Source organism: Parasteatoda tepidariorum, chromosome 9 (assembly GCF_982258835.1).
Source record: "Parasteatoda tepidariorum strain Cologne lab strain chromosome 9, Ptep-v5.0, whole genome shotgun sequence".
NCBI classification, from domain to species: Eukaryota; Metazoa; Arthropoda; class Arachnida; order Araneae; family Theridiidae; genus Parasteatoda; species Parasteatoda tepidariorum.
The window spans coordinates 60,639,192-60,666,618 of record NC_141763.1 but is presented as its reverse complement, the minus strand read 5'-3'; the positions used below and the strand labels follow the sequence as shown (position 1 = coordinate 60,666,618).

Sequence of the window (27,427 nt, the reverse complement as noted above, 5' to 3'; positions counted from 1 at the left end):
CAAAAGTTACGTATTTTGATTGACAATGAGGATAAATTTGTTTAAACACATTAAAAAACTGAATTTGCGGGACTTTTCTTGAACAATAAAAAATATTAATGTTGCTGAATCCATTTAAACAAGGGTGGGGGAATGGGCATGGTCAAACCACAAAACCGGTTATTACTTTGCAAGGAAAGCAAGAGATAGTTCCATGTGTTCATGTCCAAGTCATTATATCAATGCTCGAAAATTTCTGTACTATATTTTAATTCACGAACTAGTGCAGGTAATAACATTGTTCAAGAACTTAGTTATTTATGAAAAGAATTTAACATTATACCGATCATTTTTTTCCCTATGCTCATCAGAACATTCTTTTATTCTGCATGATAAGCAGGGTAACTCTTGACATGACACCGATTATAATGCGTTTTAATATCACTCATCATTTTTGATACATTTATATGTTGTTTTTTCTTCTTCCTGATTTAATGTGCAATAATAATAGTTCTTTTTTAAGATTATTTCCTGTTACATGAAATTAATATTTGAAAGGGAAATTATTCTGTTTTTATAAATAAATAAAAAATTAATATTTTTGTGTATTTGTGATGATTATAAATTTAATAAGAGTTTGTAATTTTTTTTGTACATTTCATATAAATCGAATTATGATTAGAGTTTACTGATTAAATTTTTTTCATTTGTAAAAGAGTTCAATGGCATTTATAAACTGAGCATCAAATGAAGTAGATCTAAAAAAAAAAAAAAAAAAAAAACAATGTATTTTACGAGGAAAAATACAGATGGGATTTTTTTGACAGAATTTCATTCTTTTTTTATAATTCTCCCCTTTAATCACCTTACTCAAGTGTTCTGGTAAACTGAATGAAGCATGTTTTTTGTTGAGAATGTGTTTTTCTTATCACTGCTACATAGGTTTGAACGCAAAAAATAAAAATTGCTTAAAATAAATGTTGAAATTAAAAATAATCAACTAATTTTTCTGTAATGGATGTCAGAAGTCATAAATGTTTATTCATAATGCATAATTTCATTTACACTTTAAAATTTCATAAAAGTCATAAATTTATAAAATATGGAATCAATTCCTGAAAAATATGCAATATTGTCTTCAATATACTGAATTACAAAATTAATTCTTTTTTTTAATAGCTAAAAGTCTTAAAATTTGATAACTGAGTACTTTGATTCGATCTCTGCCTGTAAATATTTTAATGCAATTGTTTTCTGATTTTTAATAATCAATATTATTAATTTGTATAGTTTTGAATATTTATGCATATATAATGAAAAGTTCTGTGTCAACTTTTACGTATTATTCAAATCAATTTGTATAGTTTTGAATATTTATGCATATATAATGAAAAGTTCTGTGTCAACTTTTACGTATTATTCAAATCATCTGTCTTTTATTTTTATTTATAAAATATAGTTTTTCTGAAAAGTGCAAATTTAGAGTTAAGAATTTCTACAAATTTGGTTCAATTTTTTACTTTACATATTATGTGGGGGTCTTTTTATAAAACTATTCTACTGGGCATTTATATGGCATCTTTTGATTATCATACTTTCTCAATTAGTTAATACTTACCATTCCATAATTATGCATATTTTTATTATAAATAGCTTGCTAAAGTTATAAACTATTATTTATTAAAGTAATACAAACTTTTGCATATACAAGTGGGTTGGAACCCATTTTATAAGAAAATCTATAAACCAATCCAATGTTCTCAGCAAAAAACTTCTTTCTTTTAATTAATGTCATGACAAGATTTTTTCATGGCACTGCAGCCTAGAACAGCCATGGTCGTTTCCATTAGATGCCAAGTTCTTTTTCTAAATTGTCCTGTCATCTGCTGACTGAGTGACCTCTTTTCCAGGTGACAATAGGTTAGCCAAAAGTCGGTTTCCTCGCAGGATTGGCGTGTTCTACTTCTTGCAAGTGTCCGAGCCATCTTAAAAAAATATTTTTTAACCATATTTCCTTTCGAAACATTTTAACTATATATTTATGTATAAATGTTCCTTAGAAACTCCTTTTTTATGTGCCATGATAAGCAATATACAAAAAAAAAAAAAAAAAAGCTTACTAAGAAATCAAGTATTACATATTTATAAACATTTAAGAAAACAAAATTTTGTTCTTATTTTAATTTGTATAAAATTTTTTTCTTACTGGATTTTAGATTCTTTCAATTGAAAAAAAATTATATACAACAGGATATAATCAGTATATAAAATTTTTTTGTTCTTTTACATACTGGGCATTCAAATTATATCCATATTTTCAAAGTGAACCATTCTCAATATCTTGTATAATAGCTCCTGAATTAATTTTGAGAAACATACTTGTTAGGTTTTCCAAGAACCAAAGCTCTTTTTTTCCTCTATGACAATGATCATTAGAATTTATATAAGATATGCTGGCTATCAATTTTTGCTAGTTTTTAAATAATTTTTCTGAAATTTAATATAAAAAATATTTTTTAGTTTCTAAATATTAAACATACCGTAACTGGTCAAAAGACTGGTTATTGCATTGTTGTATTGTAAAGTGTTCGTATGTTTAGTATTAAAGGCATTTCAAAAAATTTTATCACCAAGTTGATAAAAAATAATTTCTCTCTCATAAATTAGAAAAAAAAAAGTATTATGCCTATTTCAAAATGTTTTTGATAATAAACATTTTAAAGAAAGAATATTTTGAAATAAAAAATGTAAATTATATTTTGCCTAAAGCATAAATCTCCTTCTCTTAAATGATTTTTGCTTCAAATATGTATTGTTAAAAAAAAAAAAAAAAACAGAGAGAGAGAGAGATACATAGCTGCATCTAGTACCTACATAATATATAGTTTTTTCAAACTAAGAATCTGATGTTAATCTTTACTTTTTACTGTTTATAAATTACCTGCATCTTTAATTTTAAATAAATTCTTGAACTTCATTTGTTTTGATTAAATTTTTTTTCGTTAAAGCTAATTTTATTCTTGAAAAATTTTAATTGTTTGGCACTTTAAATTGCCTTTCATTTACGCATGCATAATTTTGAAACTTTAAAGCTCCCGCTTGGGTGTTTTTTAAGTTTTTTCAGAATTAGTGAATGAGTTAAAAAAAAAATAGTTATAATATTCTTTACATTATTATGTTGTTTTTAACCGAAAATCAAGTGGTTGCAGTACTTATTCTAGGGCCACATCTGCCCTCTATTCTACTCTCTTGATGTAGGCACAAAATTTTATTATACTTTTAAGCATTGTAAGATGGTCAAGTTTTCTTTGCTTTGCCACGAAAACATTATTTTTCAATTTATCTATGAATAAACCACTATGTACTTTCTCCGTAAAACGGACTCTCCTGTTACTGGATAGTAATTTATTTTCTGAAACATTGTTTTCTATCTGTACAAACCGGACAATAATTTTTCTATATTTAACAATAAAAAAAAAAAACTGTTTCTGCTTTAAATTCTAAGGGATGAAATATGCAACTTTCTACCATTTTAAAAGCATGTAATTTTTTTTTTTACCTTATCCACAATTTAAAATATTATGCTATATCACTACTAAAAAATCATTCCCTTTATCTTGTCAAAAAATGGAATGCTGCTGCTTGTGTGAAATATTTCAGGCAGTGACATCTTTTTATTTTTTCATCTGCATAATACTAGTTATGAGCCTCCTAAAAGCTGATATGATGCCTTAAATGTTCTCAATTTCGCTTTCCCTTATTATCACCCTCATTCTTATAATCATTTTGGAGACTATATATGACACAGCTGTGTATAAAAAGAAAACAGAAATCTAGTCATTATGATGTTCATATAAATGAAACATTTATTTAGACATTTGATTAATTGTCTATGACAACTCTATAGAGGCTCCTGCCTTACAGGTATGTATTGTTGCTTTTTTTTTTCTGTGCATAGTGGGAGGTTAATTTTCAAGAAGGTATTACCAGGTTTCCTATCAAGTGATGGGAAGTGACATGGGACAAAAACAACCTATTCAGTATCATATGACTAACTTTAATGTCTGTGTAAATAAGAAAAACATATTCATTTCTCTGTAGCTACATCTAGAATTATGTATACATATATATCAAATGTTTTCACATATTTTTCTTTTGTATTGGAAAAAAGTATTTTTTAAAGTTTAAATACATATAATTGTAAATAATTATTGTAGATTATTTAAATTTTTTATATAAATGCAATTATTCTAAAAACAATTCACGACATTAAACTTCATTATTAGTGTACCCTTCCCGTAAGCAGACAATTTTAGTGCTACCAAGAGTGTCCGTTTAACTGAAGTTTCACTGTATATATAATCATTCATAGTTGTAATTTAAGTTGTTAAAAAATAAAAAAACTCTAATTTTTGCATAAAAAACTTATGACCTTTAGTCCATTATCAATTGTATATTTAAATAAAATGTTTTTTCCTCTCTTTTTAATTATGCAATTTACACGAAAAATAAGCGATTAAGTTCTATTTAACTTTCTTTTTAAATTTGTATTTTTCTACGAAATTAACGTATAAAATAGGAAGAAAGAATTCTTATTGTGATGAAAAAATTTCTTTTTTCAAAAAATGTAGCCTAATCATTTATTTTTTAAAATTAATTTATTTTAAATAGTTTTATTCCTATTTCCTTAATATGCAGCCCTAATTTCTTTAATATTTTGTTTAAAAAAAAGTCAGCTGTTATATTTACTGTTTTATTGTTTGTTTATTAAACGCCCACGTAAAATTGAATACTAAGGTCTTTAAAAATAATTATTTTTCTCTTTTAATTGAAGATTACAAGATATTTTATTTTCGTATTAATTGAAAACAGCAATAGTAATAAAATGAAACCTTTCGTGAATCAATAATCATTTTGATATCGCCTTCTTCACCCCTCCCCCAAACTAATGTCAACAAAATAAAAATAGAGAGAAGTGATGATGCTCTGCACAGCAACGTGCATGTAGCTGTTGTTTTGATGAAAATGACAGCAGATGTCACGTGTGTTAAAACACCCAATCAAATTAAAGCTTTGTGCAGCGTCACCTGCGCAAACGGGTGCGCGCCGATCAAATCAAATCCAAAATGCCGTCTAGTTCTGAAGGGAAGTCCGTTTCGTCAACAACGCAGACTGAGAAACCTATTCATTATACGTAAGTTTCTTTAAATCTGCATATTTAAATGGATAATACGAGAAGGTAATGTCCAGTATTTTTTCTGATCGTTTCCCTCCTTATTTAACCGTAGGTATCTCAAAGAATTTCGTGTGGATCAGTGTCCCTTGTTTCTACAGCACAAATGCACACAACACAAGCCTTTTACATGTTTTTACTGGCATTTTATGAACCAGCGTCGTCGAAGACCTGTTCGAAGGCGAGATGGTACATTTAACTACAGTCCAGATGTTTATTGTTCGAAGTATGATGAGACAACGGGTATTTGCCCCGACGGAGATGAGTAAGTTGACAGCACTTGACAACTGCCTACTCTCGCTTGCAGCCATGTTTTGATCTTGGCTTCGCTTACTTTTAAACCTCTATTTACATTTGTATGTTGCCTTACATGTTTTAAAAAGTGTGCGAAACGATAGTTTGTACTGTTTTTTAACTTTTTGTTCATATTTATGATGTTTTTATGTGAGTTATAGCATTAATTAGGTTGAATATTTTCCGACATGTGGACGGTTCTTTTGCTTGTAAACAAAATACGCCATATTAGTCTGTCCCGCCATATTGCGTTGCGCGCGCGCAAGTGTGACGTTATCGATGTCTCCAAGGAGGGGTTTTACAAAATGTACATTTGACAGTAGGTTGTTTACTTTTGAACAGCTGGGTTTATTTATTTACATTTAAATTTTTTAATTTTGTTTTATAAATGGCAGTAAATTTAATTAAATTATTATAATTTTCAGTCATTTTAAAGTTTAAATCTAAATTTTTATTGCATATAATTGTACATTTAAAATAGTAGATACAATGTTATAATTTTGTTGGTAGTTGTCATTATTCTAATATGAATTTTCTCTGTAACAACTAGTTCGAAAAAAATAAATAAATTGAATTTAATAAAAAATTGAAAACTATTATTTTTATTTATATATGTATATATATTTTATAAAATTTAAGTTTCCTGCCGGGATCCTATTTTTATTTAACATTTCATGAGAAACAATGGGGTTGTGTAAAATATTTTTGTAAAAGGGTAAGGTCGTATATCTTGAACTATATATATTTTTAAAAATTTTAAAGCACGAAAATATGAATTAATAATAAAGCAATTTGTAACTCATTGTATAGGAAATATATTTTTAAGGATGAGAAAAATGTTAGACTGAAGAAATAAAAACAAATGACATTCTTTTTTTCTTCTTTTTTTTTTACATTTTTATTTATATATATTTTCATTAGAACTGTTAATTCATTAAAAAATATTTCTGTGTAGAAAATATTTGGACAATAGAGGCAGGGTCAAGTTTTTTGAGTTAAAGACTGGTTTATGTTGTCAAGTGTCAAAATTTTGGACAAATTTCATTTTAATTATTAGGGACATTTTATTCGAAGTTAAATCATGCACAATAGTTACATGATGATTATTACTATAATTATGATTCATATAGTATATTTTGTATAAAAAATATATCCAAAATTATTGAAACTATTATCTGGTTTTTCCTATCAAAAGTTTTTGTTCTGTAATATCTGTTACAGGTACTAACTATTAGTTGTTGATTGTTATCAATCTAAATATTAATATAAATTTTTTTATGTCACAATTCAGGCAAATTTTTTTAAATTAAATAAAACTAAAGTGGTTGCCAATAATTGTTTTATCTCTTATGAAATGTTTCTATTGGATTCTTTGTTAATACTTATATAAGCATGAACGTTGCCTGTAAATCATGATTATAACATATTCTTTAATAAGCAAACTAATAATGATTTAAAAAAAAAAAAAGATTAATAATTATTTTTTTGATGAGTTATTCCCTATTCAAGGTTAATTTATTTATTATCAATATCTAGTGTCATTACTAAGGTAAATTTTCTAATTCTGTGTTATTTTAGTATGTAGTATTTTTAGTGCGTTATAGTAGTTTTAGTATGCCTACATTCTAGTCTGATAATGCTTTAGAATTGTAGAATGTTTTAATAAATGTGCATATGAACTAATTGTTTGTGTAAAATTATCAGTAAGAAGGGTGTCATGTTCAGTGACTTTTGTTTTTCTGAGCAATATGTAGTTACAGTAGTTTTTTAAATTAATATTCCATTATCAGTTTGAATTAATTATTTATTTAAAGCATTTTATTATCAATACTATTATTCATAATTTGTTAAACTATTATTTATGAAGACAGATATCTTTATAACTCAAATAGATTTGATAAAATAAATAATTCATCTAAAGATTTTTAATATTCTCTTAGCCTTATAGTCTTAATTTTTACTATTTTGGCATATTTAGCAGTTCAAATCTTTGTCTTGGTTGAAAATAAGTTTCTTTTTTTCTTTTTTTTTTTTTTTTTGGATTAAACTGTTTTTTTTTTTTTTTTTTTTTTTTATTTAAAACAAACTGTTAAATAACTTCGTCTTAAAAATTAATTTAGCTATTGTAAATTATAATTGTGAAAACTTTTTGTAACTAGATAAATAACAGAAAAATATCCACTTTCTTAAAAAAAAATGCATATGTGATAAAAAATCTGAAAATTTCCAATAAGCATATATGTTACTTAATGTTCCAGTCCCGCAGTGGACTGATCGTTAAGACACGGTTCCCAGCAGATCACTGAAGTCAAGCATCACTGGCTACTGTCAGTGTGCGGGTGGGTGACCACTTGGATCAGTCTGCGTAGGGACAGAGGATGAGCGGTATTGGCCCTCGTTAAACTGTGCTACCGTAAAGTGCTCGACTTCGCGTGCAGGTCATCGGGCTACCGAAGCGGGGGTGCCATCCCCTCCGCAGAGGATCAAAATTGTGATGGCATGTCTTTGGATCATCCTCCGGGATGTTTCCCAGACCGTCACCAATAGCCAATTGTGCAGCTCTAGTGCGACGTAAATTAACAACAACAACTACTTAACGTTCCAGCCTAATATGTAAATAAAAATATATGATCAAAATAATGTTTCAGAGTTACATGTAAATGAATGATTACTTTTAATATATTTAAAAATTATTATATTAATTAAATTTAATTATATTAATAAAATTATTATGTTATCATATGTGTTTATTTATTGTAACATACTTACATTAGCAGTTAAACTCCAAATTAAAAATATTTTATCGATATATTTACTTTTTTTTTTTAATGTTATATTTAAACTGAAGGTATTTATATAAATAATAGAAATTTAGGTCTATTAAACGATTTTTTTCTTTAAAAAAAAAGTTTTATTTTTACTGTTTAAACCAGACAACCCTGTCTTTGTCTTATGTTTTTTTTTAATTTTGAACATTGACAACAAGTTTATTATTTATTTTTTAATATAAACTTATTAGGTTATAAATTTAATATCAATTTCATAATGACAATTTAAAAAGGAGAAAAAATAAATTACAAATGATTTTTTTCCCCTCTATAAATTTATTTAAGGAAAAGTACCATGCATAATGTAGTAAGATAGTTCCGTACTCGTTACAATTTTAAGAATAAGCTGCAATGATTAGTAAATAAAATACCAATAAAAGAAGTTTTCAAATCTTGACCTGTCATGGCAACTGCAATCGCCAAGGCACCCAATGAATTTTAAACATTCTATTTTTTAAAACAAAAATTAACGTGTAGATGGTTTTGGTCGTTAATAAGTTGTCTGTTAATAATTGTTTATTGCTTTATAAATCTCACGATATGTGTAATATATTAACTGGAAATATCAGTTTCCTTCATAGCAAACCAGACTTTAATGATCTTGATTTTAAGATCTGCAAATAAAAATTTCTTTTAAAGATTTAAGAACTAATTTTGTATTTTTATTTGTTATGCAATGTAAATGGGTAATTAAATAATATAATTGTCTTTCAGTTGTGCATATTTACATCGTACCGCTGGTGATACAGAGAGACGCTACCACCTTAGATATTATAAGACAGGAGTTTGTGTATATGATACAGATACAAGAGGATATTGTGTTAAAAATGGCCCTCACTGTGCATTTGCGCATGGTATTCATGATTTGCGTAATCCAGTTTATGATCTGCGAGAATTACAAGCAATGGAAGCTAATGAAGAAGGAGCCAATGGATTATCAGGACCAAATAACTTAGATAAAGAAAGAAATGCCATTAATGAAGATCCAAAATGGCAAGGTGAGATATTATATTCTTTGTAAGTTTTATGAACTTATGTTGAAACTTTTTATTAGAAAATATCAGAATCTCATGATTTTTTAATCATTGTAAAGTTAATTTTATTATTATTCCCCTTCACAAATTGATGTAGTCCCTTGTTTCTATGACTAACTAGTTTTTTTCAATAGTCCCTAAACTTAGCCTGCATTGCAACATGGTGCCTGTAATTAATTTAGGCGTGTTGGTTATTCTGTAACCATATTAAAATTAAGTTTTCAATAAAATGCTATGTTAAAGTATTTATGCCATTTTTAAATTAAAGGTGTGAATAATTTTGCATGCCCTCCAGTGTTAGAAGTTTTCATTAGTTATTTTTTCCAAAGTAGTGAAATTAAGCAAAAATTCATGGCACAACTAGAATTTCTTTATACCTTTATAAAATTTTAAGAACATGTATGTACAACCACTTGATATTTGATTTGTCTTTGGTACATTAGATTGTTTTAAATTTATGAAATTTTATTATTTTTTTAAAAAGATTCTTAAACTAGGAAAATAATTTTTTTTCATAAACAATGTAATGCTTCAATTTTCTTGTTCAGCATCTTGTAGGGATGTAACAAACAGTGATTTAGCCGAATATCAAATATTTGGTTAACAAAATCTGCCAAATTTGGAATATTCAATGGTGGAATGGCAACAGTTTTTTAAAAATTAATCATCCATAAATATTATTTATGTATAAATAACTTTAGTCATTATTGAAAAATCATAAAAACTTTGCTATATTATTGGTACGGAGTCAGGAGAAAAAATTATAATTGAAATATTTAAGATAATAAAGGTAATTAGATGTTAAGATAATTAGGACTATTTAAGGTAAATTAAAAACTGACTAACAGCTGTAAAAAATGTAAAGCATGTTATAAAGTTGCAAAAATAAAATAAATCAAAGGGAAAAGAAATATCCTTTTATTTTTTAAAACAAAATTTTAATGGTAAAAATATTTTCCAGAATAAAAAAGTACATAAATTGCTAAAAGAGATAGTCTATCAGAAATGCTTTTGAAAATGCTGTGCTGTAATAAAAGTGCCCATAAAAAGATTATATACAAAAGCAAAACAGAAAGATTAAAAATTGATCTTAATTTTTTAAAGGAAATTCTAAAGCTAAACAACAAAATTTTTCTCTCACTGTATTTTCATAAAAAAAATCTTAATTGCCATGTCATAATAAAAGAGCCAAATAAAAACAAAAGTTCAATATTGAAGAGAACGCTTGATAGAAACCAAAACATAAATAGTTTTTATTTTTTCAACAAAAAATTTAATGTTGAAAATATCAATTCAAAATTTTTTCATTGCTGTATTTTCAGGAAAAAGACTATAAAAGACTAACCTTCATTAGAAACTCTCTTTAAAAAGTTCTGTGTCAGAATAAAAGTGCTGATAAATAAGAAATTTAATCAGAAAAGCAAAAGAGAAACAGAAGCAAATTGTTCTTAATTCTGAATAATAACTTAAACATTCTAAATCAGTTTCCTATGTTATCAATTATCTGTCTTATGCATTGAAAAAAATGTCAATAAAATAATGAATCAATTAAAAACGGTCTGTTAAATGCTGTTCTAAACAAAACAAAAATTCAAAAAAGAAAGAAAAAGCTTTTATTTCTTTAAACAGAAAGTGTTGAAAAAATTACATAATTGATTTCCTGAATATAATTAAAAGAAGAAAATAATATGCAGTAGGAAACTCATGGTTCAGTAAAGTAATCTAGTTTCAATTCTTTAAATTTCGCTTTTCTATTTGTGTTTCAGAACATAAGAAGTTGTAACAAATATGTGAAAAACTGTTGCTAATAATGTTATGTGTATAGTAAAAATTACTATTTTACATTATTCTGTATTAAATCTATACAAATTTCGAAAAATGCTTGCCAAATATTTGTTTCATTCTTAGTATCTTGTAAGATTTTTCAATTTAATAATATTGTTTTCAGATACAAATTATGTGCTAGCCAATTACAAAACTGAGCAATGTAAAAGACCTCCTAGATTATGCAGACAAGGATATGCTTGTCCATCATTTCATAATAACAGAGATCGTCGTAGGAGCCCTAAAAAATGCAAATATAGGTAAACATTTATTTCATTTTTACCAAAGTAAATGGATAATTATTTTGTCAAATATGTTGATTATGCATTTTGTTTCAGATCTACACCTTGTCCAAATGTTAAACAAGCTGATGAGTGGGGAGATCCTGTAAATTGTGAAAGTGGAGATGGTTGCCCATATTGTCATACACGAACAGAACAACAGTTTCATCCTGAGGTAAATTTGCAATGTTCTCAAATTTATGCATTAACTGCTAAAATCTTAAAATTCCAAAATTTCTTTTTAACTCTTGATTAATATTGTAATGTTTCTTGGAAGTGCTGAAAGAAATTGTCTTCAAAAATATATTTAAGAAATTACAATCTTGGAAGTTTATACAGTCGAACTCGTTTATAACGAGCACAAAGGGACCGTAACATGTACTCGTTAAATCCGAGTGCTCGTAATAAACGGGTCCTTAAGACAGGCTTGCAACCAGAAGAGGGGTGGGGGTTTGGGAGGTCAAATTATTGAGTTTACATAAAATGTAATTAATACTTACTTTAATTAATTTAATTAAATACTTTTCGTAATTTAATAATAACTATCCCCCCCATCAACCAGCAAAAAATTTCTAGTTGCGCTACAGTCTTAAAGGAAAGAAGCAATAAACGGAAAGAAAAATAAAGGAAAAGATTCTTACCAAAACATTTATTTTTTTCATTAATCTACATATTTAAAATAGTAGTTTGTTAGCTTACTTTGAAGTTTCAGTTCGCGTTTTTTTTATTTATTCCGCGCGCATTTCTTATCATTTTGAAAAAAAGATTGCAAGACAGAAAAATATTGCTCGCTAAAACCGGGTCTTGCTCGTTAAAAGCGACTTCTGTTCCATAGACTTAACATTGATCCAACCAAATATTCTCGTTTCCCTCGGTAAATCCGAGTTCTCGTTAAATCCGAGCTCGTTATAAACGAGTTCGACTGTAATATTTTGGATAATCCTGTTTTAAAAGGAAAAGAACCAATCAATAGTGTAACTTCCAAATAAATAATTTCTTTGCTTAATTTTTATTTTCCCCTTAACATCACAGTTATGTTTCTATATTGAATTAATTTGAAACATCCCCAATTTTTCTTATTTATAAATATTACAGTTCTTAAATGGTTCATTAAGTATTTTTAATAAATTTAAATAACGTCTAGCAGTGTGATAAAATTATTTCAGTAGGAATCAATGAGTAGACAACATTATCTAGTGATTTATTTTAAAATTCCATCTCACCTTTCCCTATTAGTGGTTGTTGATATTATTCAAATAACTCTGAAAGAAATTCTGTGAAATAGTTCAATCAAACGATTTTGTTAAATGTAAAATGTGGAATTATTTCATCATAACTCTATTAATTTTAAACTATAACGCTGATAGATCGCTTTCAAACTATTGTGTTGAAACTGCTACTTTAAAAAAAATAATTTCTTTCAATTAATTTTTTTAAAATGAGTTGTCATCTCTACTATTTATTTATGCTCGTGAACTTTGCTAACAAGAAAATCGTATGTTTCTTTTTCTAGATATATAAATCAACAAAATGTAATGATATCTTGCAAACAGGATATTGCCCAAGAGGTCCTTTTTGTGCATTTGCCCATGTAGACAGTAAGCAATTATTTTGTTGTGTATTTTAGCTTCTTAAATCGTTGAAATATTGTAACTTATTTGTCTAATAAAATTCTATTTGTAGAGGAAATATCTGCTGTTCGAGATCTAGGCCCTGACCATACTACCGATTTGGCAGCAATATTATCAAATGCATTGCCAGCTACTACTAGCAACCAAAACATTCCTGTAAGTATTTTGATAATATTTTAAAATATATTTCCCTTTGCTTTATATTTATACCTACTTATATAATTGTTGTATCGTTATTTTAATTTTTTTTTTGAATACATTTACTAGCTGAGTTTAATGATTGCGTTGTGTTTTCTAAATTTTAACTTTAAGTACTTGATACAACATAATTTTTTAGATTGTTAACCAAATTGGTAGCCATGATTAAAAGATTCAACATTAACTCACAATTAATCAATTAAAGGATAATCCCAACTGAATTAAAACCTAGATGAATTAAAATAAAATACTAATATTTAACATATTCGAAAAGTATTTATTGAAATTAGTAAAAAAATCTAGGTTACATAAAGTTATTACCACACGCGGACACATGGACTGTACATTTCAGTCCTAACAAACTGCACAATATCATTATTTACATTACAGAATCTAAGTTAAAAACATTAAATTAAATTAAGATAAGGGACTCTGAAGGAAAAAGAGAGAGTAAATTAGATTAAAAAAATGGTTTAAAAAAAATTACTTATCTAAGATTTGGCCGGCCGGAAAGCGCGACATCAAGACCTAAAATTTAGGGACACCCTCTAAAGGATGGAAAAAGAGAGAAGTGGTAACGCGCCAAAAAATTCGTAATCTCCTCCGCTTCAATGGCGCTGCTGTCGCCGGAGCTGGATTGGTCGGCGAATCGCGGTTGCTAGTGACGTCAGGCTATTCAAGTAACGACTGCTAGTGACGTCAGGGTATTGAAGGAAAGATGAAAGAAGAACAGAGTCCCCAAAAGAAATAAATCAGAGATCCCTTTTTAATAAAGATATTACTTATCAATAAATAATATTATTTAAATTTAGGTGCTATAATTAAGATAAATTAATTATTAATTTAATTAGTGTAAAATAATTAGTGTTAGAATAATTAGTGTCAACAATGAAATATTAAATACTAAAATGAATAAAATAACAATTATATAGTTTCCCAACCATAACATAATGTGTAATTGTAATGTTCCTTTTGCTTCGGCTACAAACTCTTAACTGTTTTCCCGTCTTCCGTCTTCAGATTTACTAGTGATCAATAGCGATATCTGGCATGTGTGATAATCAGCAAATTCCAGATTAGAAAAGTTATATTTTTTAAAAAAATATGGTCACCTCAATAATAACAGTGAAGTTTTCTTAAAATTCATGCTCAGGATCATTGTCAAATGTTCTGACTAGATGAATTTTAAAGTTCACTTTTTACTAAAAATAAAATTTAAAAAAAAAGTTTTTCTTTTCAGGCTTTTTTTTTTTTTGCTACTAAAAAGTCTGTATTCCAAAATTCCAATTATCGTATGGAAAAAAATAAATATTTTTTTTTTTCGAAATTTATTTTATAAACTTTTGAAAATTCTTGCTTTAATACAAAATAAAGTTTTAGTTATGCTTATATTGAGCTAAAAATTTTTTTTTATTAATGTTCTGATCATTTTATTATATATTCTTATTTTATTTTATTTATTTATTTATTTTTTTTTTAAATTTAAGTTCTGGTTCCTTGAGCTTTCTGGATAAACAAGCTTTTATTGTAATTTATTTTTGTAATTTAAATAGAATTTTTTTGTTGACATATGTATCACAATGTGATTATAATAAGATTTTGATTATTATTAACCTATTCCAAAAACCAGCCAGTTTCCTTCTTTTCTTAACCTAAATTAAAATATATTTTATAATGACATCTACCGAGTTTTTGTTGCTATTTTTGTGTTAAAGTATTTTTTTATTTTATTTTGCTTTATTAATCATTATTTTTTAAGATTACTATAAATAGCATATATCTACTGAATTTTATACCACATTTCTAATGGTCAAATGTTTTATTTAGGAAGAGAAAGAAGATAGTGTGACTTCTAAATCTGATGCTATGAGTAATGAACAGGAACAACCTAACACAAATCGTGTTACTAATTGTCTACCAGAAGTTCAGGTATTTCATATTTTTTAAATATCCTAGGCATGATTTATTTTAAATCATAACAATATTATGATTAATCATAATAACATTTTTTCGTACAAAGTGATCTAATCTTAATATCTATTTAACTAAAATTCTTTTAAACTAAGTCTTAAATGTGGGAATTCTTAGAGAACCATATCTACATATGCACCATATTATGACACAATTTGCAAGTTCCAGTCACCTAAGATATTATGAGTAACATATATATAATTAACTGAAATATTCAACTTCCTAAATTAATAAATTTTTGAATTACGCATTTTTCTTTGGAATAACTTTTAGTGAACTTTGAACAAAATGGATTCAATTTAGTGTGATTTTAAAATATTATTTTGATTTTCACTGTTAAGTTATAATTCCTTAAATTATTTGTAGCTTAAAAATTTTTTTCTTTATTTTTTCCCAGCAAATAAATGCAGTTGACCATTATACAACTAGTAATCCTTTACCAATGCCTCCTATTAGTAGACCAAGATCTTGCAGTACTTCAACTAATCATTCTGGTGAATCAATGCCTAATTATGCTAAAGCACCTGGTTCTGAAAGAGAAGATCGAGAAGTATGCTCTGATAGTTTTCCATAATTAGTTTCTGATTTACTGAAGAGTTTTGATTTAGTAAAACAATTTTTCAAGTATAATTTAATCATTTAAGCCTCATACGTAATGAAATAGTTGCTACTTTTTAAATCTTGTACGAGATATAAGTTTTCATTAAATTCTCCTTTACCTTGGTTACTGGCATATATATACTTGTATATCTTTTTACTTGGATAAATACATGTGTATACACCTGGTAACAAGAAATGTAAAAGTAGTAAGTGTATCCAAGATTTAAGCATTTATCAAAAGCTTGAAATTTAAAAAAAAAAAAGTCTGTTTTTCTAGTTTCGAATTTCTTTTGGCTGCTTTGGGGTTTTATTTTTCAGCAAGCTTATTTTCGACTAGATAAACATCTAGTGACTTTTTTTATCCCTGTTAGACATTTTCCTTCCTTTTGTTTTTGAGTTAAGTATAATTTTAACTCCTTTTAATTAGCTTCAATGTGAAATGTAATACTTTTTATCTTGAGTTTGGAAAAGTGTAACTGAAAGACTTTTATAAAATTTTTATACTTATAACTTACCGTAATTTTGCTCTTTAAGTTTTTTTTTACTTAAATGCAATGTTATGGAAAAAGATTTTAACTCATGTATTTATATTTTAATTTATTCTTTACCTCAGTTAATGGAGTCAAAAAATTTTGTTTTTAAGGATTTAAATTTCTTTTACAGTCGGCAATTCGTAGACAATTACAAGCTATTGATGATGATCCTGCTTTAGAACCCATGGAGAAAGCACGTAGGAAACAGAGTATTTACTTGGCTTGTGATGTTAACTTAGTTCATCTTTCTAGTTCAATGAAGGCAATGTCACCTTTAGCCACATCTTTTTACCCAGCTGCAGATACTGTTGAATCTGTTGTTGGTTAGTAATGACATAATTCTTAAATTCACCTTAATGCTTTCTTAAGAGACTTTCATTCTTCTTTTGCAGTTTAAGGTTTTTAAATTAAAGGAGTGAATATGTGATTTGATTACTAAAATATAAATGCCTAAAATTGTATTATCAGGAATGTTCTCCCTAAGCATTTTTAGACGGGCGGCCCACCCTGCCTACCCTTTGTTCCCTATAAAATGCCCTTTTTGTAAAAGTAAGCCACCATCCCTTAAAAACACTGCCTTTTTATTTATGTTCCATTTAAAAAATTAAAAGTTACCTGTTTAAATAATGATTACATACTGGTAAAAGTATCTGTGTTTATAGGTTTAATTCTGATTACTATTACTAATATTAATGTTCAGATTATTCTCAACTAGCTAAATTTTTATAAGTATCTCTTTTTTAGGGGATAGGGAGCTGGGTTCATAAATTTTTAATCTTAAATTTTAAAATTATTTTTGAAATAAATGCCTTTTTTTTTTAAATGCAGCTTTATATTATTGTATTGATCAAATAGTATAAAGAATATTATGGAGAATTTAAATGATAAAAAAACGTTTTTTATGAAACTTTTATTATGAGTGTTATGTGGGAGTTTATATTTTGTGAAACTTGTTGCAGAGTGGTTGCAAACCATGTTTGGCCTTGTTATATAATTGTCTTGATTGCGCATATTGCTGTACTTTTGTGAAGCCTGTTGCAGAAAGCTAAAAAAATGTTTCCTGGTAGATAATATTTGATATAGATCTGCCATTATATTTATGAAATGTATGTTTTGTGTTAAAAACTGATCGTAATACTAGTGAACAATATTGGAATGTGATGAAAGTGGCACCAATAAAAATCACCAAAGTAGTTAGCGAGAAAAAAACTCTTCAAATATCGAGTGATATTTGTCTATTCCGCATTCATCAACAATTTATATTTTTTGCTCATTATGATATAAGTGTGTCCCCTGATGAAGTGCTGCTTTTGCGAATATGCATATCTTTACAATTTCGTTTTGCTTACTTTTGGTTACTAATTAAATTATTTACTTTTCTCTTAATAATATAGCATTAGTTATGTTTTAGCAAACAGTCATTGTTAATTTTAAATGGTTTGAATTTTTTAGGGAATGCTTTAGATGATTTAAGCATAGAAGACATTAATGTGGAAGCTTCACTAAATAGGGAACTAATTAATGATTCGGTAGCTTCAACAAATTCTATAGCTGGACTATCTGGTTCAAGTAAATACTTCATTTTTTAAAAAAAATATTTTATTGTAATAGCTGCATGATTTTATTTGAGAACAATACCCAAAAAGTGTAGTTTTTTTAAAATTAAGTATACAACTTTTTAACAGGCCTACTTGGAGCTTCAGCACCTGTAAATATACCTTGCAGTGGTGATCTTCACGATCGTGGTTTGCACAGTATGTCACCCCCTGTAACATCTCCACTAGGTTCTCTATCTCGCAGTTTACAATTAGGTTCTTCATCGCTAACATCAGATCATTCTTTAGATAAAGTAAGAAAATTTCACTTTTATTTCAAAATATAGTTAACTGGTAGCAATAAGTAATGCTTTTATTTCTATTTCACAGTACGATTGCTTTAATGAAGGTTCTATGTCTTACATATCCATAGTATTTTATCATGGGCATAGAATATCTGATCCATATTGGATTTGCATTATCAAGGTTCAACTCGGTACTCTAGTAATTTTCGATTCGGCAGAGAGGGTTATGAAACACCCGAGTTAGGCATTTAGCTAGTTAGCTTGAGGTCAAGGAGATCAGTCCAACTGCGGAAATTTTTTACATCTGCACTAAGGTCAGTGTGTGCTGGGATTTACACATTAACCAGTGGTTGCTTGACTTTGAACCTAGCTTAAGAATAGATAATAGGCATGTGAAATAGATTTTATTTAACCATATAGTATTAATAAAATAATTATATGTTGAAATCTTAACTGTTAACTTTTCTGACTTGGCTGTAGTTAGCTGTACTTTTCCGACTTAGCTATATTTTTTAAGAATTTGGTCAACATAGATATTTTGTGTGCTTATATATAAATACTTCCATGTTTTCTCTACATTTTGAACTTATAAATATATATATGATGTATGCTTGCATAAATAAAATTAAGTTGCTCAGATGGGTCGAAAATCCTGAAAAATTTTCACAATTAGACTTGAACTTATATTTTGGTTGTAAAAGTTTTACAGGGTGCACTTTTTTTTTAAAAAAAGTTTATTTGATTTCTAATTTTAAAATGTTCTAGGAGTTAACAAGTGTTTTTTTCTTTTTACAGGCTGCTGCTGCATTTTACGGACATTCCGGCTCTTTTACCAATTCTAAATTTCATTATCCAAATTCTAGTTTATATGAATTTTCTGGTACCCAGAATATGTCTCCTTCAAATAGGATGGGTGCACAACAATCTTTAGTTCAAACTATTAGTTCTTTTAATTCATTAGGTTCTTCTAATTTATCTGATCTTCAAAGGTTGAGAGACGATTATTCTACAAGTAGATTAAAAATGCCATGGGATGACAACATTCAAACTAGATCTGTAAGTACAAAAAATTATTTTTAATAGCTAGCTACGTTTTTAAGCTCTCTTATTCTAGTTCTTGATTCTTTTATTATATTTTTAATTAATGTATCTGAAGTATATTTAAAATATGTTTATTCATGGGTTGCTTTACAAAGTCAAGAAAATTCATAGTCTTCTCTGAAACTTTGAACAATTCAAAAAGAATTTTTATTCTCTTTTTTAACTATATTTCTGATCTGAAGCTATACCGAAATATTTATTTTTAATGAAATTTCATCTATATGCCCAATTTACTTTCAAGGTTTGTTTAGCTCCCTATTATTTACATGGCATAAATGATAGGGAGTTAAAGTAGGTAAAAAAAGTAGGTAAAATATAATTTCAAATCAATTATAAACAGTGCTCAACGCTATACACAACTTTTGTCTGTAGTTAAGTTTTTAAGATAAATCTGATTCATATACCATGTGACGGACAGGAGGTTAGAATAGTAAAATTTAAATAAGTTAGAATTTAGTAGATCAATAGATAATCCTAATTTGTTTATTTTTTATACATGCCGTTTAGTAGAAGTGTATCTATATATTAGTCTAGAATTAAAACAGCCTTTCATTACTATAACATTTTGTCAAAGTTTTGTGGTTTTATTTATTTATTTTTAAATTTTCCATTTAAGAATGATTTATAACCTTCATTAAGAGTTTTTTAATATTTATTCCTATTGTGACTTTAAAATATCAGTTTTTAAATTTCAATTCTTTTAAATATTTCATTATGAGAAAGTAATCTTAAAAGAGAAGAAAATTTTTTAAAAACATTGCTGCAAAAAGAAAATAAATATTTTATTACAATATTTTCTCTCATACATCAATAAAAGCTTTGTTTATAAATAATTTTTTTGTGTTTTAATACAGGTCAAGGAAGGTAAGAGAAATTTGCAGACCCTTCACAATTTTTTTATTGTAATAAGTGATCTTGACCTTTCACAGATCATTTTTAAGTATAAATTTGTACTTTCCCAAGCATTTTATTCTAATAGCAGACCTGTCTCACCTTGTTAATTGTTAAATTTGTATAATTGTAACTTTATTTTTACACAAAATTAGAAATTATCAAGACTGATTAGTTTATGATAAGTTAAGACTGTTAAGTTTGAATTATGTGCATAAGAGTAGTGTTATTTATTTGAAAAAAATTTAAACGTCCTACACCATTTTTTTATGTTAAAGAACTCCAATTTTCGAGATAAGGAATTAATAATTGGTTTTATAAATGCTAGCAATCTATAAGTGTATGTTCGATTTAAGTATTCATGCAACATAAATAAGTTTTATGAAAATGCAAAAATAACGAAGGGGTAAAGAATAATCATCAAGACAAATGTTTAAGGGCAACTACCAACTATATAAATATTGCAAAATAATTTGTAAAATTCTATAGTATTTTATTAGGCTTGCGTCTAAAGTAACGTTTTCAATTAGGTTTTTAATACTTATGAATTATGGAAGCGAGAAGCTGAAGAAGCTTCTAGAAGGGAACGTATAGCTGAACAACAAAGAGATGAAGTAAGTTTTGGTTCTCCTTTGCTAGCAAGTCAATGAAAGTTAATTCCATCTGGTGCTTATTTCTAAACAATGAGCTTTTTATGTGTGTTTCAGATAAGCTTTTAGTTTTTATTGCCTCAAATATCGTTAGTTAAGTTCATTTTTTACTAAATTTGTAGACAGTCAAAAAAATATAATTTCAGTACTAATAAGTCTTTAGGAAAATTTTGTATGTCTTGTTTTTGGACCAATAAAAATCTTGTAATTTATAGGAAGGTGAATAGGTTTTAAATCTGCTTATTGTTATCCTTTTCAAATGCTTTTTAGTTTTGGAATTCTTAAAAAAAAATTGCTTTAATATACAACATGTATTTAATTTTAAATATTGCATAAGGGTCTTAGTTTTACTTTTTTTGGAATAGAAGAATTGATTTTCCATCTAATATCTGATTAAAGAGAGTGCTGCATATTGTAGAGTTAGTCGAAAATTGTTAGCAAGCCATATCAGTTTCATTAAATTCATTTAACACATAAAATAAATTGTTATAAATGTTACTTATCTTATAACAAAGACTTCATTTTTTTGTGATCATTGTATCAATAAAGAGAAGTGGTATAGTTTTAAAATTAAAAGCATATGTCAGACACAATAACTACAGAATATTTAGATTTTTTAAAAAATATAATTTAGGTTGGAATTTCTATAGAAGCTTTTTTTTTTTTGCATCAAAAAAATTTAAAAAAGAAATCTGTAGTTGCCTTGACATGAAACTGTTATTTCATGTCTAATTGCTTTTATGCATGACTTTTTTTCTGTTTTTAGACAGGAAACTTTTTTTAGCGTATTTCACTATGTAGCTTTTATATGTATTGCTAGATTTTTATTAGCTTAAAAAGAACTGTTTTTGGAGGGAAACATAGTGTTAAATAGTTTATTCAAGCATATTTTTTATTGTAATATACATATGAAGAGCTCTGGACAATAAGACAAATTTTTTCAGATTGAGACAGTTTTATATTGCTGTTGCTTGGTAGTGTTTCCAGTACAGTAATTTTAAAATTTCTAGCACTTCCACTTGATAACAGCATAATACACTAAAATATCTTATTGCTTACCCAGAAATTATGTTTTTAACCAACTGCTATTCTGTGTTACTGTTTTAAAATTTGGCTTGCTTTATTAAGCATTTTCTAGAGAAAAAAAAATTTCTTCATTTTTTGGTCAACAATTTCATGCATTATATTAATCTATCAAGTCTAATGACAGTGTATATGCAGTAAAATAACAACCTCTGAAGAATGGCCACATGTTTTTTTGAACCAAATATTTTCTTTAGGTTTAGCATTATAGAGAACCTCTGAACAGGGATTTCTGAATTATGGCCTTTCCTTGCTAGAATGAATTTTGTATTTAGGTGTATCTTAGACAACTTTTTCACAATTTTCCTCCTTTTTTCTGATGAAATTGATTGTTATTAACAACATATCCTTATTAACAAGTTATTAAACAAATTTTAGACATTTGTACAATATAATAGTCAATGATAGATTTGGCAGCTCAATAACGCTTTTTACAGATAAGCCACATCTTTCAAAGTTGGGCTACAGGAATCACAGAAATCTTGTTTAAGCTTTCACACCGATGTCAATCATAGTTAAGTTACAGACTCATAATCAAGCTAGTCTTATTCAAGTGATAATTTATGGGTAGATAATTTCAGCATTTTTATGATTAACTGGCTTGATCTCTTAAGATTATGTTTGTTACCATTGACTTTTGAAAATGTTATTTGTGAGGACTATGGCACTTGAGGATAATTAAAGTCTTTGCTATAGTTGTCCGTTTTTCTTTTTAATGTCTAAAGAAGTGTTTACAAGATTTAATACCAGACTTAAAGAAGTGTCTACCAGATGAAATGTGTCTACAATACTTCATGTGCAGTAGATTCATCAAAAGTGATGAAATATATGCTGGAATCAGAATAAATTTGTCTTATTAATTATTTTATGGAAATTATGCTGAAACATTTGAGGTTGGTAAATTATTCTCATTAGAAGCTGTTCTTTTGTTTGTTACTTCAAGAGACTGAATTTTATTCACAAAGTCTCTTTAAAAAAATTTTTTTTCCCTCAGCATATTCAAAAAATAAAAATTGACTGATGCCTCAAAAAATGAAATAACTAGTAGTTAGTAATTTGCTTTCAATGCGCTAATTTTTAATAAAATTTTTTTTTACCTGTTTCGAGCTGCATCTTAAGTTAGTGTGAGTCTTAGTGCATCTTAGTTAAGTTGAATTTCTTCCTTTTCTAGAATATTTAAAAAAGTTATAATTTTTGCCTTGTTTTAAAATTTGTTTTTTGAAATATGAAATATATTTTTATGTTTGATTTTTCTTCAATTTTAGGCTTTAGCGAAGGTTAGTACTCTACAAAAAGAATTAGATAATTTAAGAGCTGGGTCTTATCTTCATTCATCATGTAGGATATCAGAATTAGAAACATTACCATTAAGTAAATTAACTCAACTTCAAGATCAACTTAGAGAAGACTTAGAAAAAATAGGAAAAGTGAGTATAGTTTACCTTTTGTTTCAGATGATTTGTAAAAATATGATTTTAATTAGATTAGTAATAGAATATCAGAACTAAATTAGATCAGAATAACTCAAGAAAACTGACTTGTGAGATGTATCTCATTAAGATAAAAATGTACCAGCACGCATAGTTGGATAAATTTTCTTGGTTAAACATTTCTTAGCTTTTGTGATATTTTTAAGTTAAATTTCTTAAAACATTGAGATAATAAGCATTTATAAAATCTTTAATTTAGAATATTTTATTCATTTTTATCATAAAATTTTTAATACAAGAAGTAACAAAATTAGATATATTTAAGAACTAAACAGTTTTAAAGTGTAATGCATTAAGTCTAATATGTGTGTATATATATATATATATATGTATATATATATGTATATATATATGTATATATATATGTATATATATATGTATATATATATGTATATATATATATATATATATATATGTATATATATATGTATATATATATGTATATATATATGTATATATATATATATATATATATATGTATATATGTATATATGTATATATATATGTATGTATATATATATATATATATGTATGTATATATGTATGTATGTATATATGTATATATGTATGTATATATGTATGTATGTATATATGTATATATGTATATATATATGTATGTATATATATATGTATGTATATATGTATGTATATATATATGTATGTATATATATGTATATATATATATATATGTATATGTATGTATATATATATATATATATATATATATATATATATGTATATATATATGTATGTATGTATATATATATGTATATATGTGTGTGTGTGTGTGTGTGTATGTATGTGTGTATGTGTGTGTGTATGTATGTGTGTGTGTATGTATGTGTGTATGTATGTATGTATGTATATGTATGTATATATACATATGTACAGGGTGGTCCCGAATTAATGGTACAAACTTTAATGGTAGGTACAGGACATTGTAACAATGATTTATTGTATAGGAATGTATAGTCGCAAGTGACGCGGTGAGGCGTAAACAGGGGAAATATAAGGAAAGAGAAATGGAGTGATCGGTTGGTATCATTGCTGGTAGTGGGCAGTAAATGTCTAGCCGCCGTTAAAAATGATGCATCACAGTAGGAAAAAGCGCCATTCACAATTGTGCTGCCGTAGACGATGGGTGACTTTACGTATGCAGAAAAAGCAGACATGCATTACATGTACGGCCGTGCAAATGGTAACGGCAGAGCTGCGTTACGAATGTATCGCGCGGAGTATCCTGATCGACGAATGCCGGATCATAGAATTTTTCAATTTTTCAACGGTTACATCATCAACTTTGTAGAACAGGTGCGTTCGACGTCAACAGACATGACGCTGGTCGATTAAGAGCTGTACGCACTCCAAGGCTGGAAGAAAGCATCTTGAACATTGTGGCTGATAGACCCGAGTCAAGCACAAGAACTGTTGCGCGTGACGTAGGTGTGAGTCATCAGACTGTATGCAGAGTGTTAAACGAAAATCGCTTACACCCCTTCCATTTTCAGAAAGTACAAGTATTGAATCCGGCAGATTATCCTCTCCGCGTGAACTTCTGCCTGTGGGTGATGCAGCAATGTGCGTTGCAGCCGGATTTCGTAGGTGATGTGCTATTTACAGATGAAGCGACATTTTCACGCGAGGGTGTCTTTAATGCGCACAATTCCCATGTGTGGGCAACCGATAATAGACATGCAACGCGTCCACATGCGTTTCAACAACGTTTCTGTATTAATGTGTGGGCTGGTATTGTGAACGACTTTTTGATTGGCCCATACTTACTACCCACGCTACTCAGTGGCGGAAGCTATCTTATTTTTCTGAAAGAAGTGTTACCACAATTGCTGCATGATGTTCCGATCGCCATTCGTAACCGCATGTGGTTTCAGCACGATGGGGCGCCAGCACACTTCAGCATTGGTGTACGGAATTACCTGAATGCCACGTTTGGTGCTCGATGGATTGGGCGTGGTGGACCAATCCCTTGGCCACCCCGATCTCCCGATTTATCGAGCCTCGATTACTTTTTATGGGGACATCTAAAACATCTTGTTTATGAGACTCCAGTTGACTCAGATGAGGATCTCGTCGCTCGCATATCTGTAGCTGCCGCAGGTGTACGTGAAATACCAGGCATCTTTGAACGTGTACGCCAATCGCTCCACCGACGCTGTCAAGCATGTATCGCTTCTGGTGGACGCAATTTTGAACACTTACTGTAAACATGACACTTGTCAACAACGCTTTCAATCAAATCTTTGTTTTTCCTTTCGGTCGTTATTTCTCCTGTTTATGCCTCACCGCGTCACTTGCGAGTATACATTCCTATACAATAAATCATTGTTACAATGTCCTGTACCTACCATTAAAGTTTGTACCATGAATTCGGGACCACCCTGTATATATATATATATATATATATATATATATATATATATATATATATATATATATATATATGTGTGTGTGTATGTATATACAGGGGTCTGTTTAGAAGAAATTTGGGTCCGTTAACGGACCCTTCACAAAATGATTTTTCTTTTAATCGGACCCTTTTATAAATTTGTTTATCTTCATTATTATTTTATTAATCGAATAAACCCTTTACAAGGCAGAAAACAAGAAAGATGGATGTAAACGAATTGAGTTTTGTCTTCGGCAGACAATTCTTCCATTATTCGTCTGAAATTAATATTCTGCGTTCAGCAGTATAGGCTAAATACCAAATATTTGTATGTTGCATCTCTAATTTAGAAGCAGCAATTGTTGTTTATTTTTTTAAATTTAATTTTTTTAATTATAATTTTACAGTGTTGAGCATAATCTTGTATGTCTTTACAATTTAAAAACTCATTGAAATTTTTTTTTCCTGCAATAATGGACCCTATTTGCACAAATTCATAAAAGCGGACCCTGGTTGAAAGAATGTGAGTAATTTTTTCACAATTTCACGAAAAACGGACCTTTCACAAAATGTCTGGACAGACCCCTGATATATATATATGTGTGTGTGTGTAAATACCTTTGTAAATTTAAAAGATTTTAGGCTTTCTAAACTTTACTCTGTAATATACACTCTTAAATAATGTTTACCTACAAAAACAACTTAAAGCCTCGGATGAATTTCGAAGAGGACTCTACTCAGAAAACTGTAATGATAATTTTTCACCATAAATTTTTAATTCTTGTGTACTATGCAAAATTGTTAATTTGGTAAAAGGGAAAAATTCTTAAAACAAATCAAGGAGTTCTACTTTTTCAGGACTGACTGAAATTTCTGTTGATTTTCGGAGTTGGGGCTTTTTCAGAATTCACAATCTAATTGCCTGCAAGATTTTTATTTTCTTTTTTATTAGACAAATATAAAATTTAAATTCTTTTTATTTTAGGTTATCTATTATCAAACTTCAAATCACTGTATGATATGTGAAGAAAGAAATCGTAGTATTACTGTAGTACCTTGTAGCCACTATGTTTTATGTACTCAGTGTGCTCCTCATCAAAAAAACTGCCCCTACTGTCAAGAAGAAATTACTTCATTATCTAATGCATCTTTATAAGAATTACTGTTTTTAGGTTTTTTGCGATTATGAACTTTTTACCAATGTAGTCCCCTTACTTGCTGACCATCTTTATAAAGTTATAGTGGAAGATCAGGCCAAAATAAAAGTGATAGTGGTGGCTATTTCCAGAGAATATGATTGGATTCAATGTATACTAGTAAAAAAAAGCTTTATATTTCAAAATAGTGAAATAAAATGTTTCCATGTCTTAACTATTCTGTTTGCAAACTGAGTTGGTATTTTGAGTTCATTATTTTTTTTTTCTTGATGAATGTCAGTATTGGAGTATGGGGGTTATTAGGTTCTTTTACTTAACTTTCTTATTATTTTTATAAAGTGTTAAGCAAAGTATTTTTTATTTTTGTGATAATCAGCAAAGGAACTGTTCTGAAACGAACAAAAA

The 27,427-nt window shown here is 27.9% G+C and overlaps 1 protein-coding gene across 7 annotated transcripts; it reads left to right on the top strand.

Moving 5' to 3' along the window:
• The first annotated feature begins 135 nt into the window (after nt 1-135).
• Nucleotides 136-27,427, top strand: unk (RING finger protein unk). 7 transcript variants are annotated; one of them, XM_043043332.3, is made up of 16 exons: nt 136-268; nt 5,268-5,477; nt 9,049-9,332; nt 11,317-11,452; nt 11,531-11,648; nt 12,987-13,071; nt 13,157-13,260; nt 15,130-15,231; nt 15,671-15,823; nt 16,537-16,729; nt 17,859-17,975; nt 18,092-18,255; nt 19,042-19,302; nt 20,769-20,852; nt 23,237-23,398; nt 26,851-27,427. In XM_043043332.3, exons 2-16 carry the CDS (start codon nt 5,362-5,364, stop codon nt 27,019-27,021), a joined length of 2,250 nt encoding a protein of 749 aa, XP_042899266.2. In that variant the 5' UTR covers nt 136-268; nt 5,268-5,361; the 3' UTR covers nt 27,022-27,427. The 7 variants fall into 7 exon arrangements, with proteins under 7 accessions (XP_042899266.2, XP_071042735.2, XP_042899268.2 ...); XM_043043331.3 differs by lacking the exon at nt 136-268 and adding an exon at nt 4,960-5,173; XM_071186634.2 differs by lacking the exon at nt 20,769-20,852.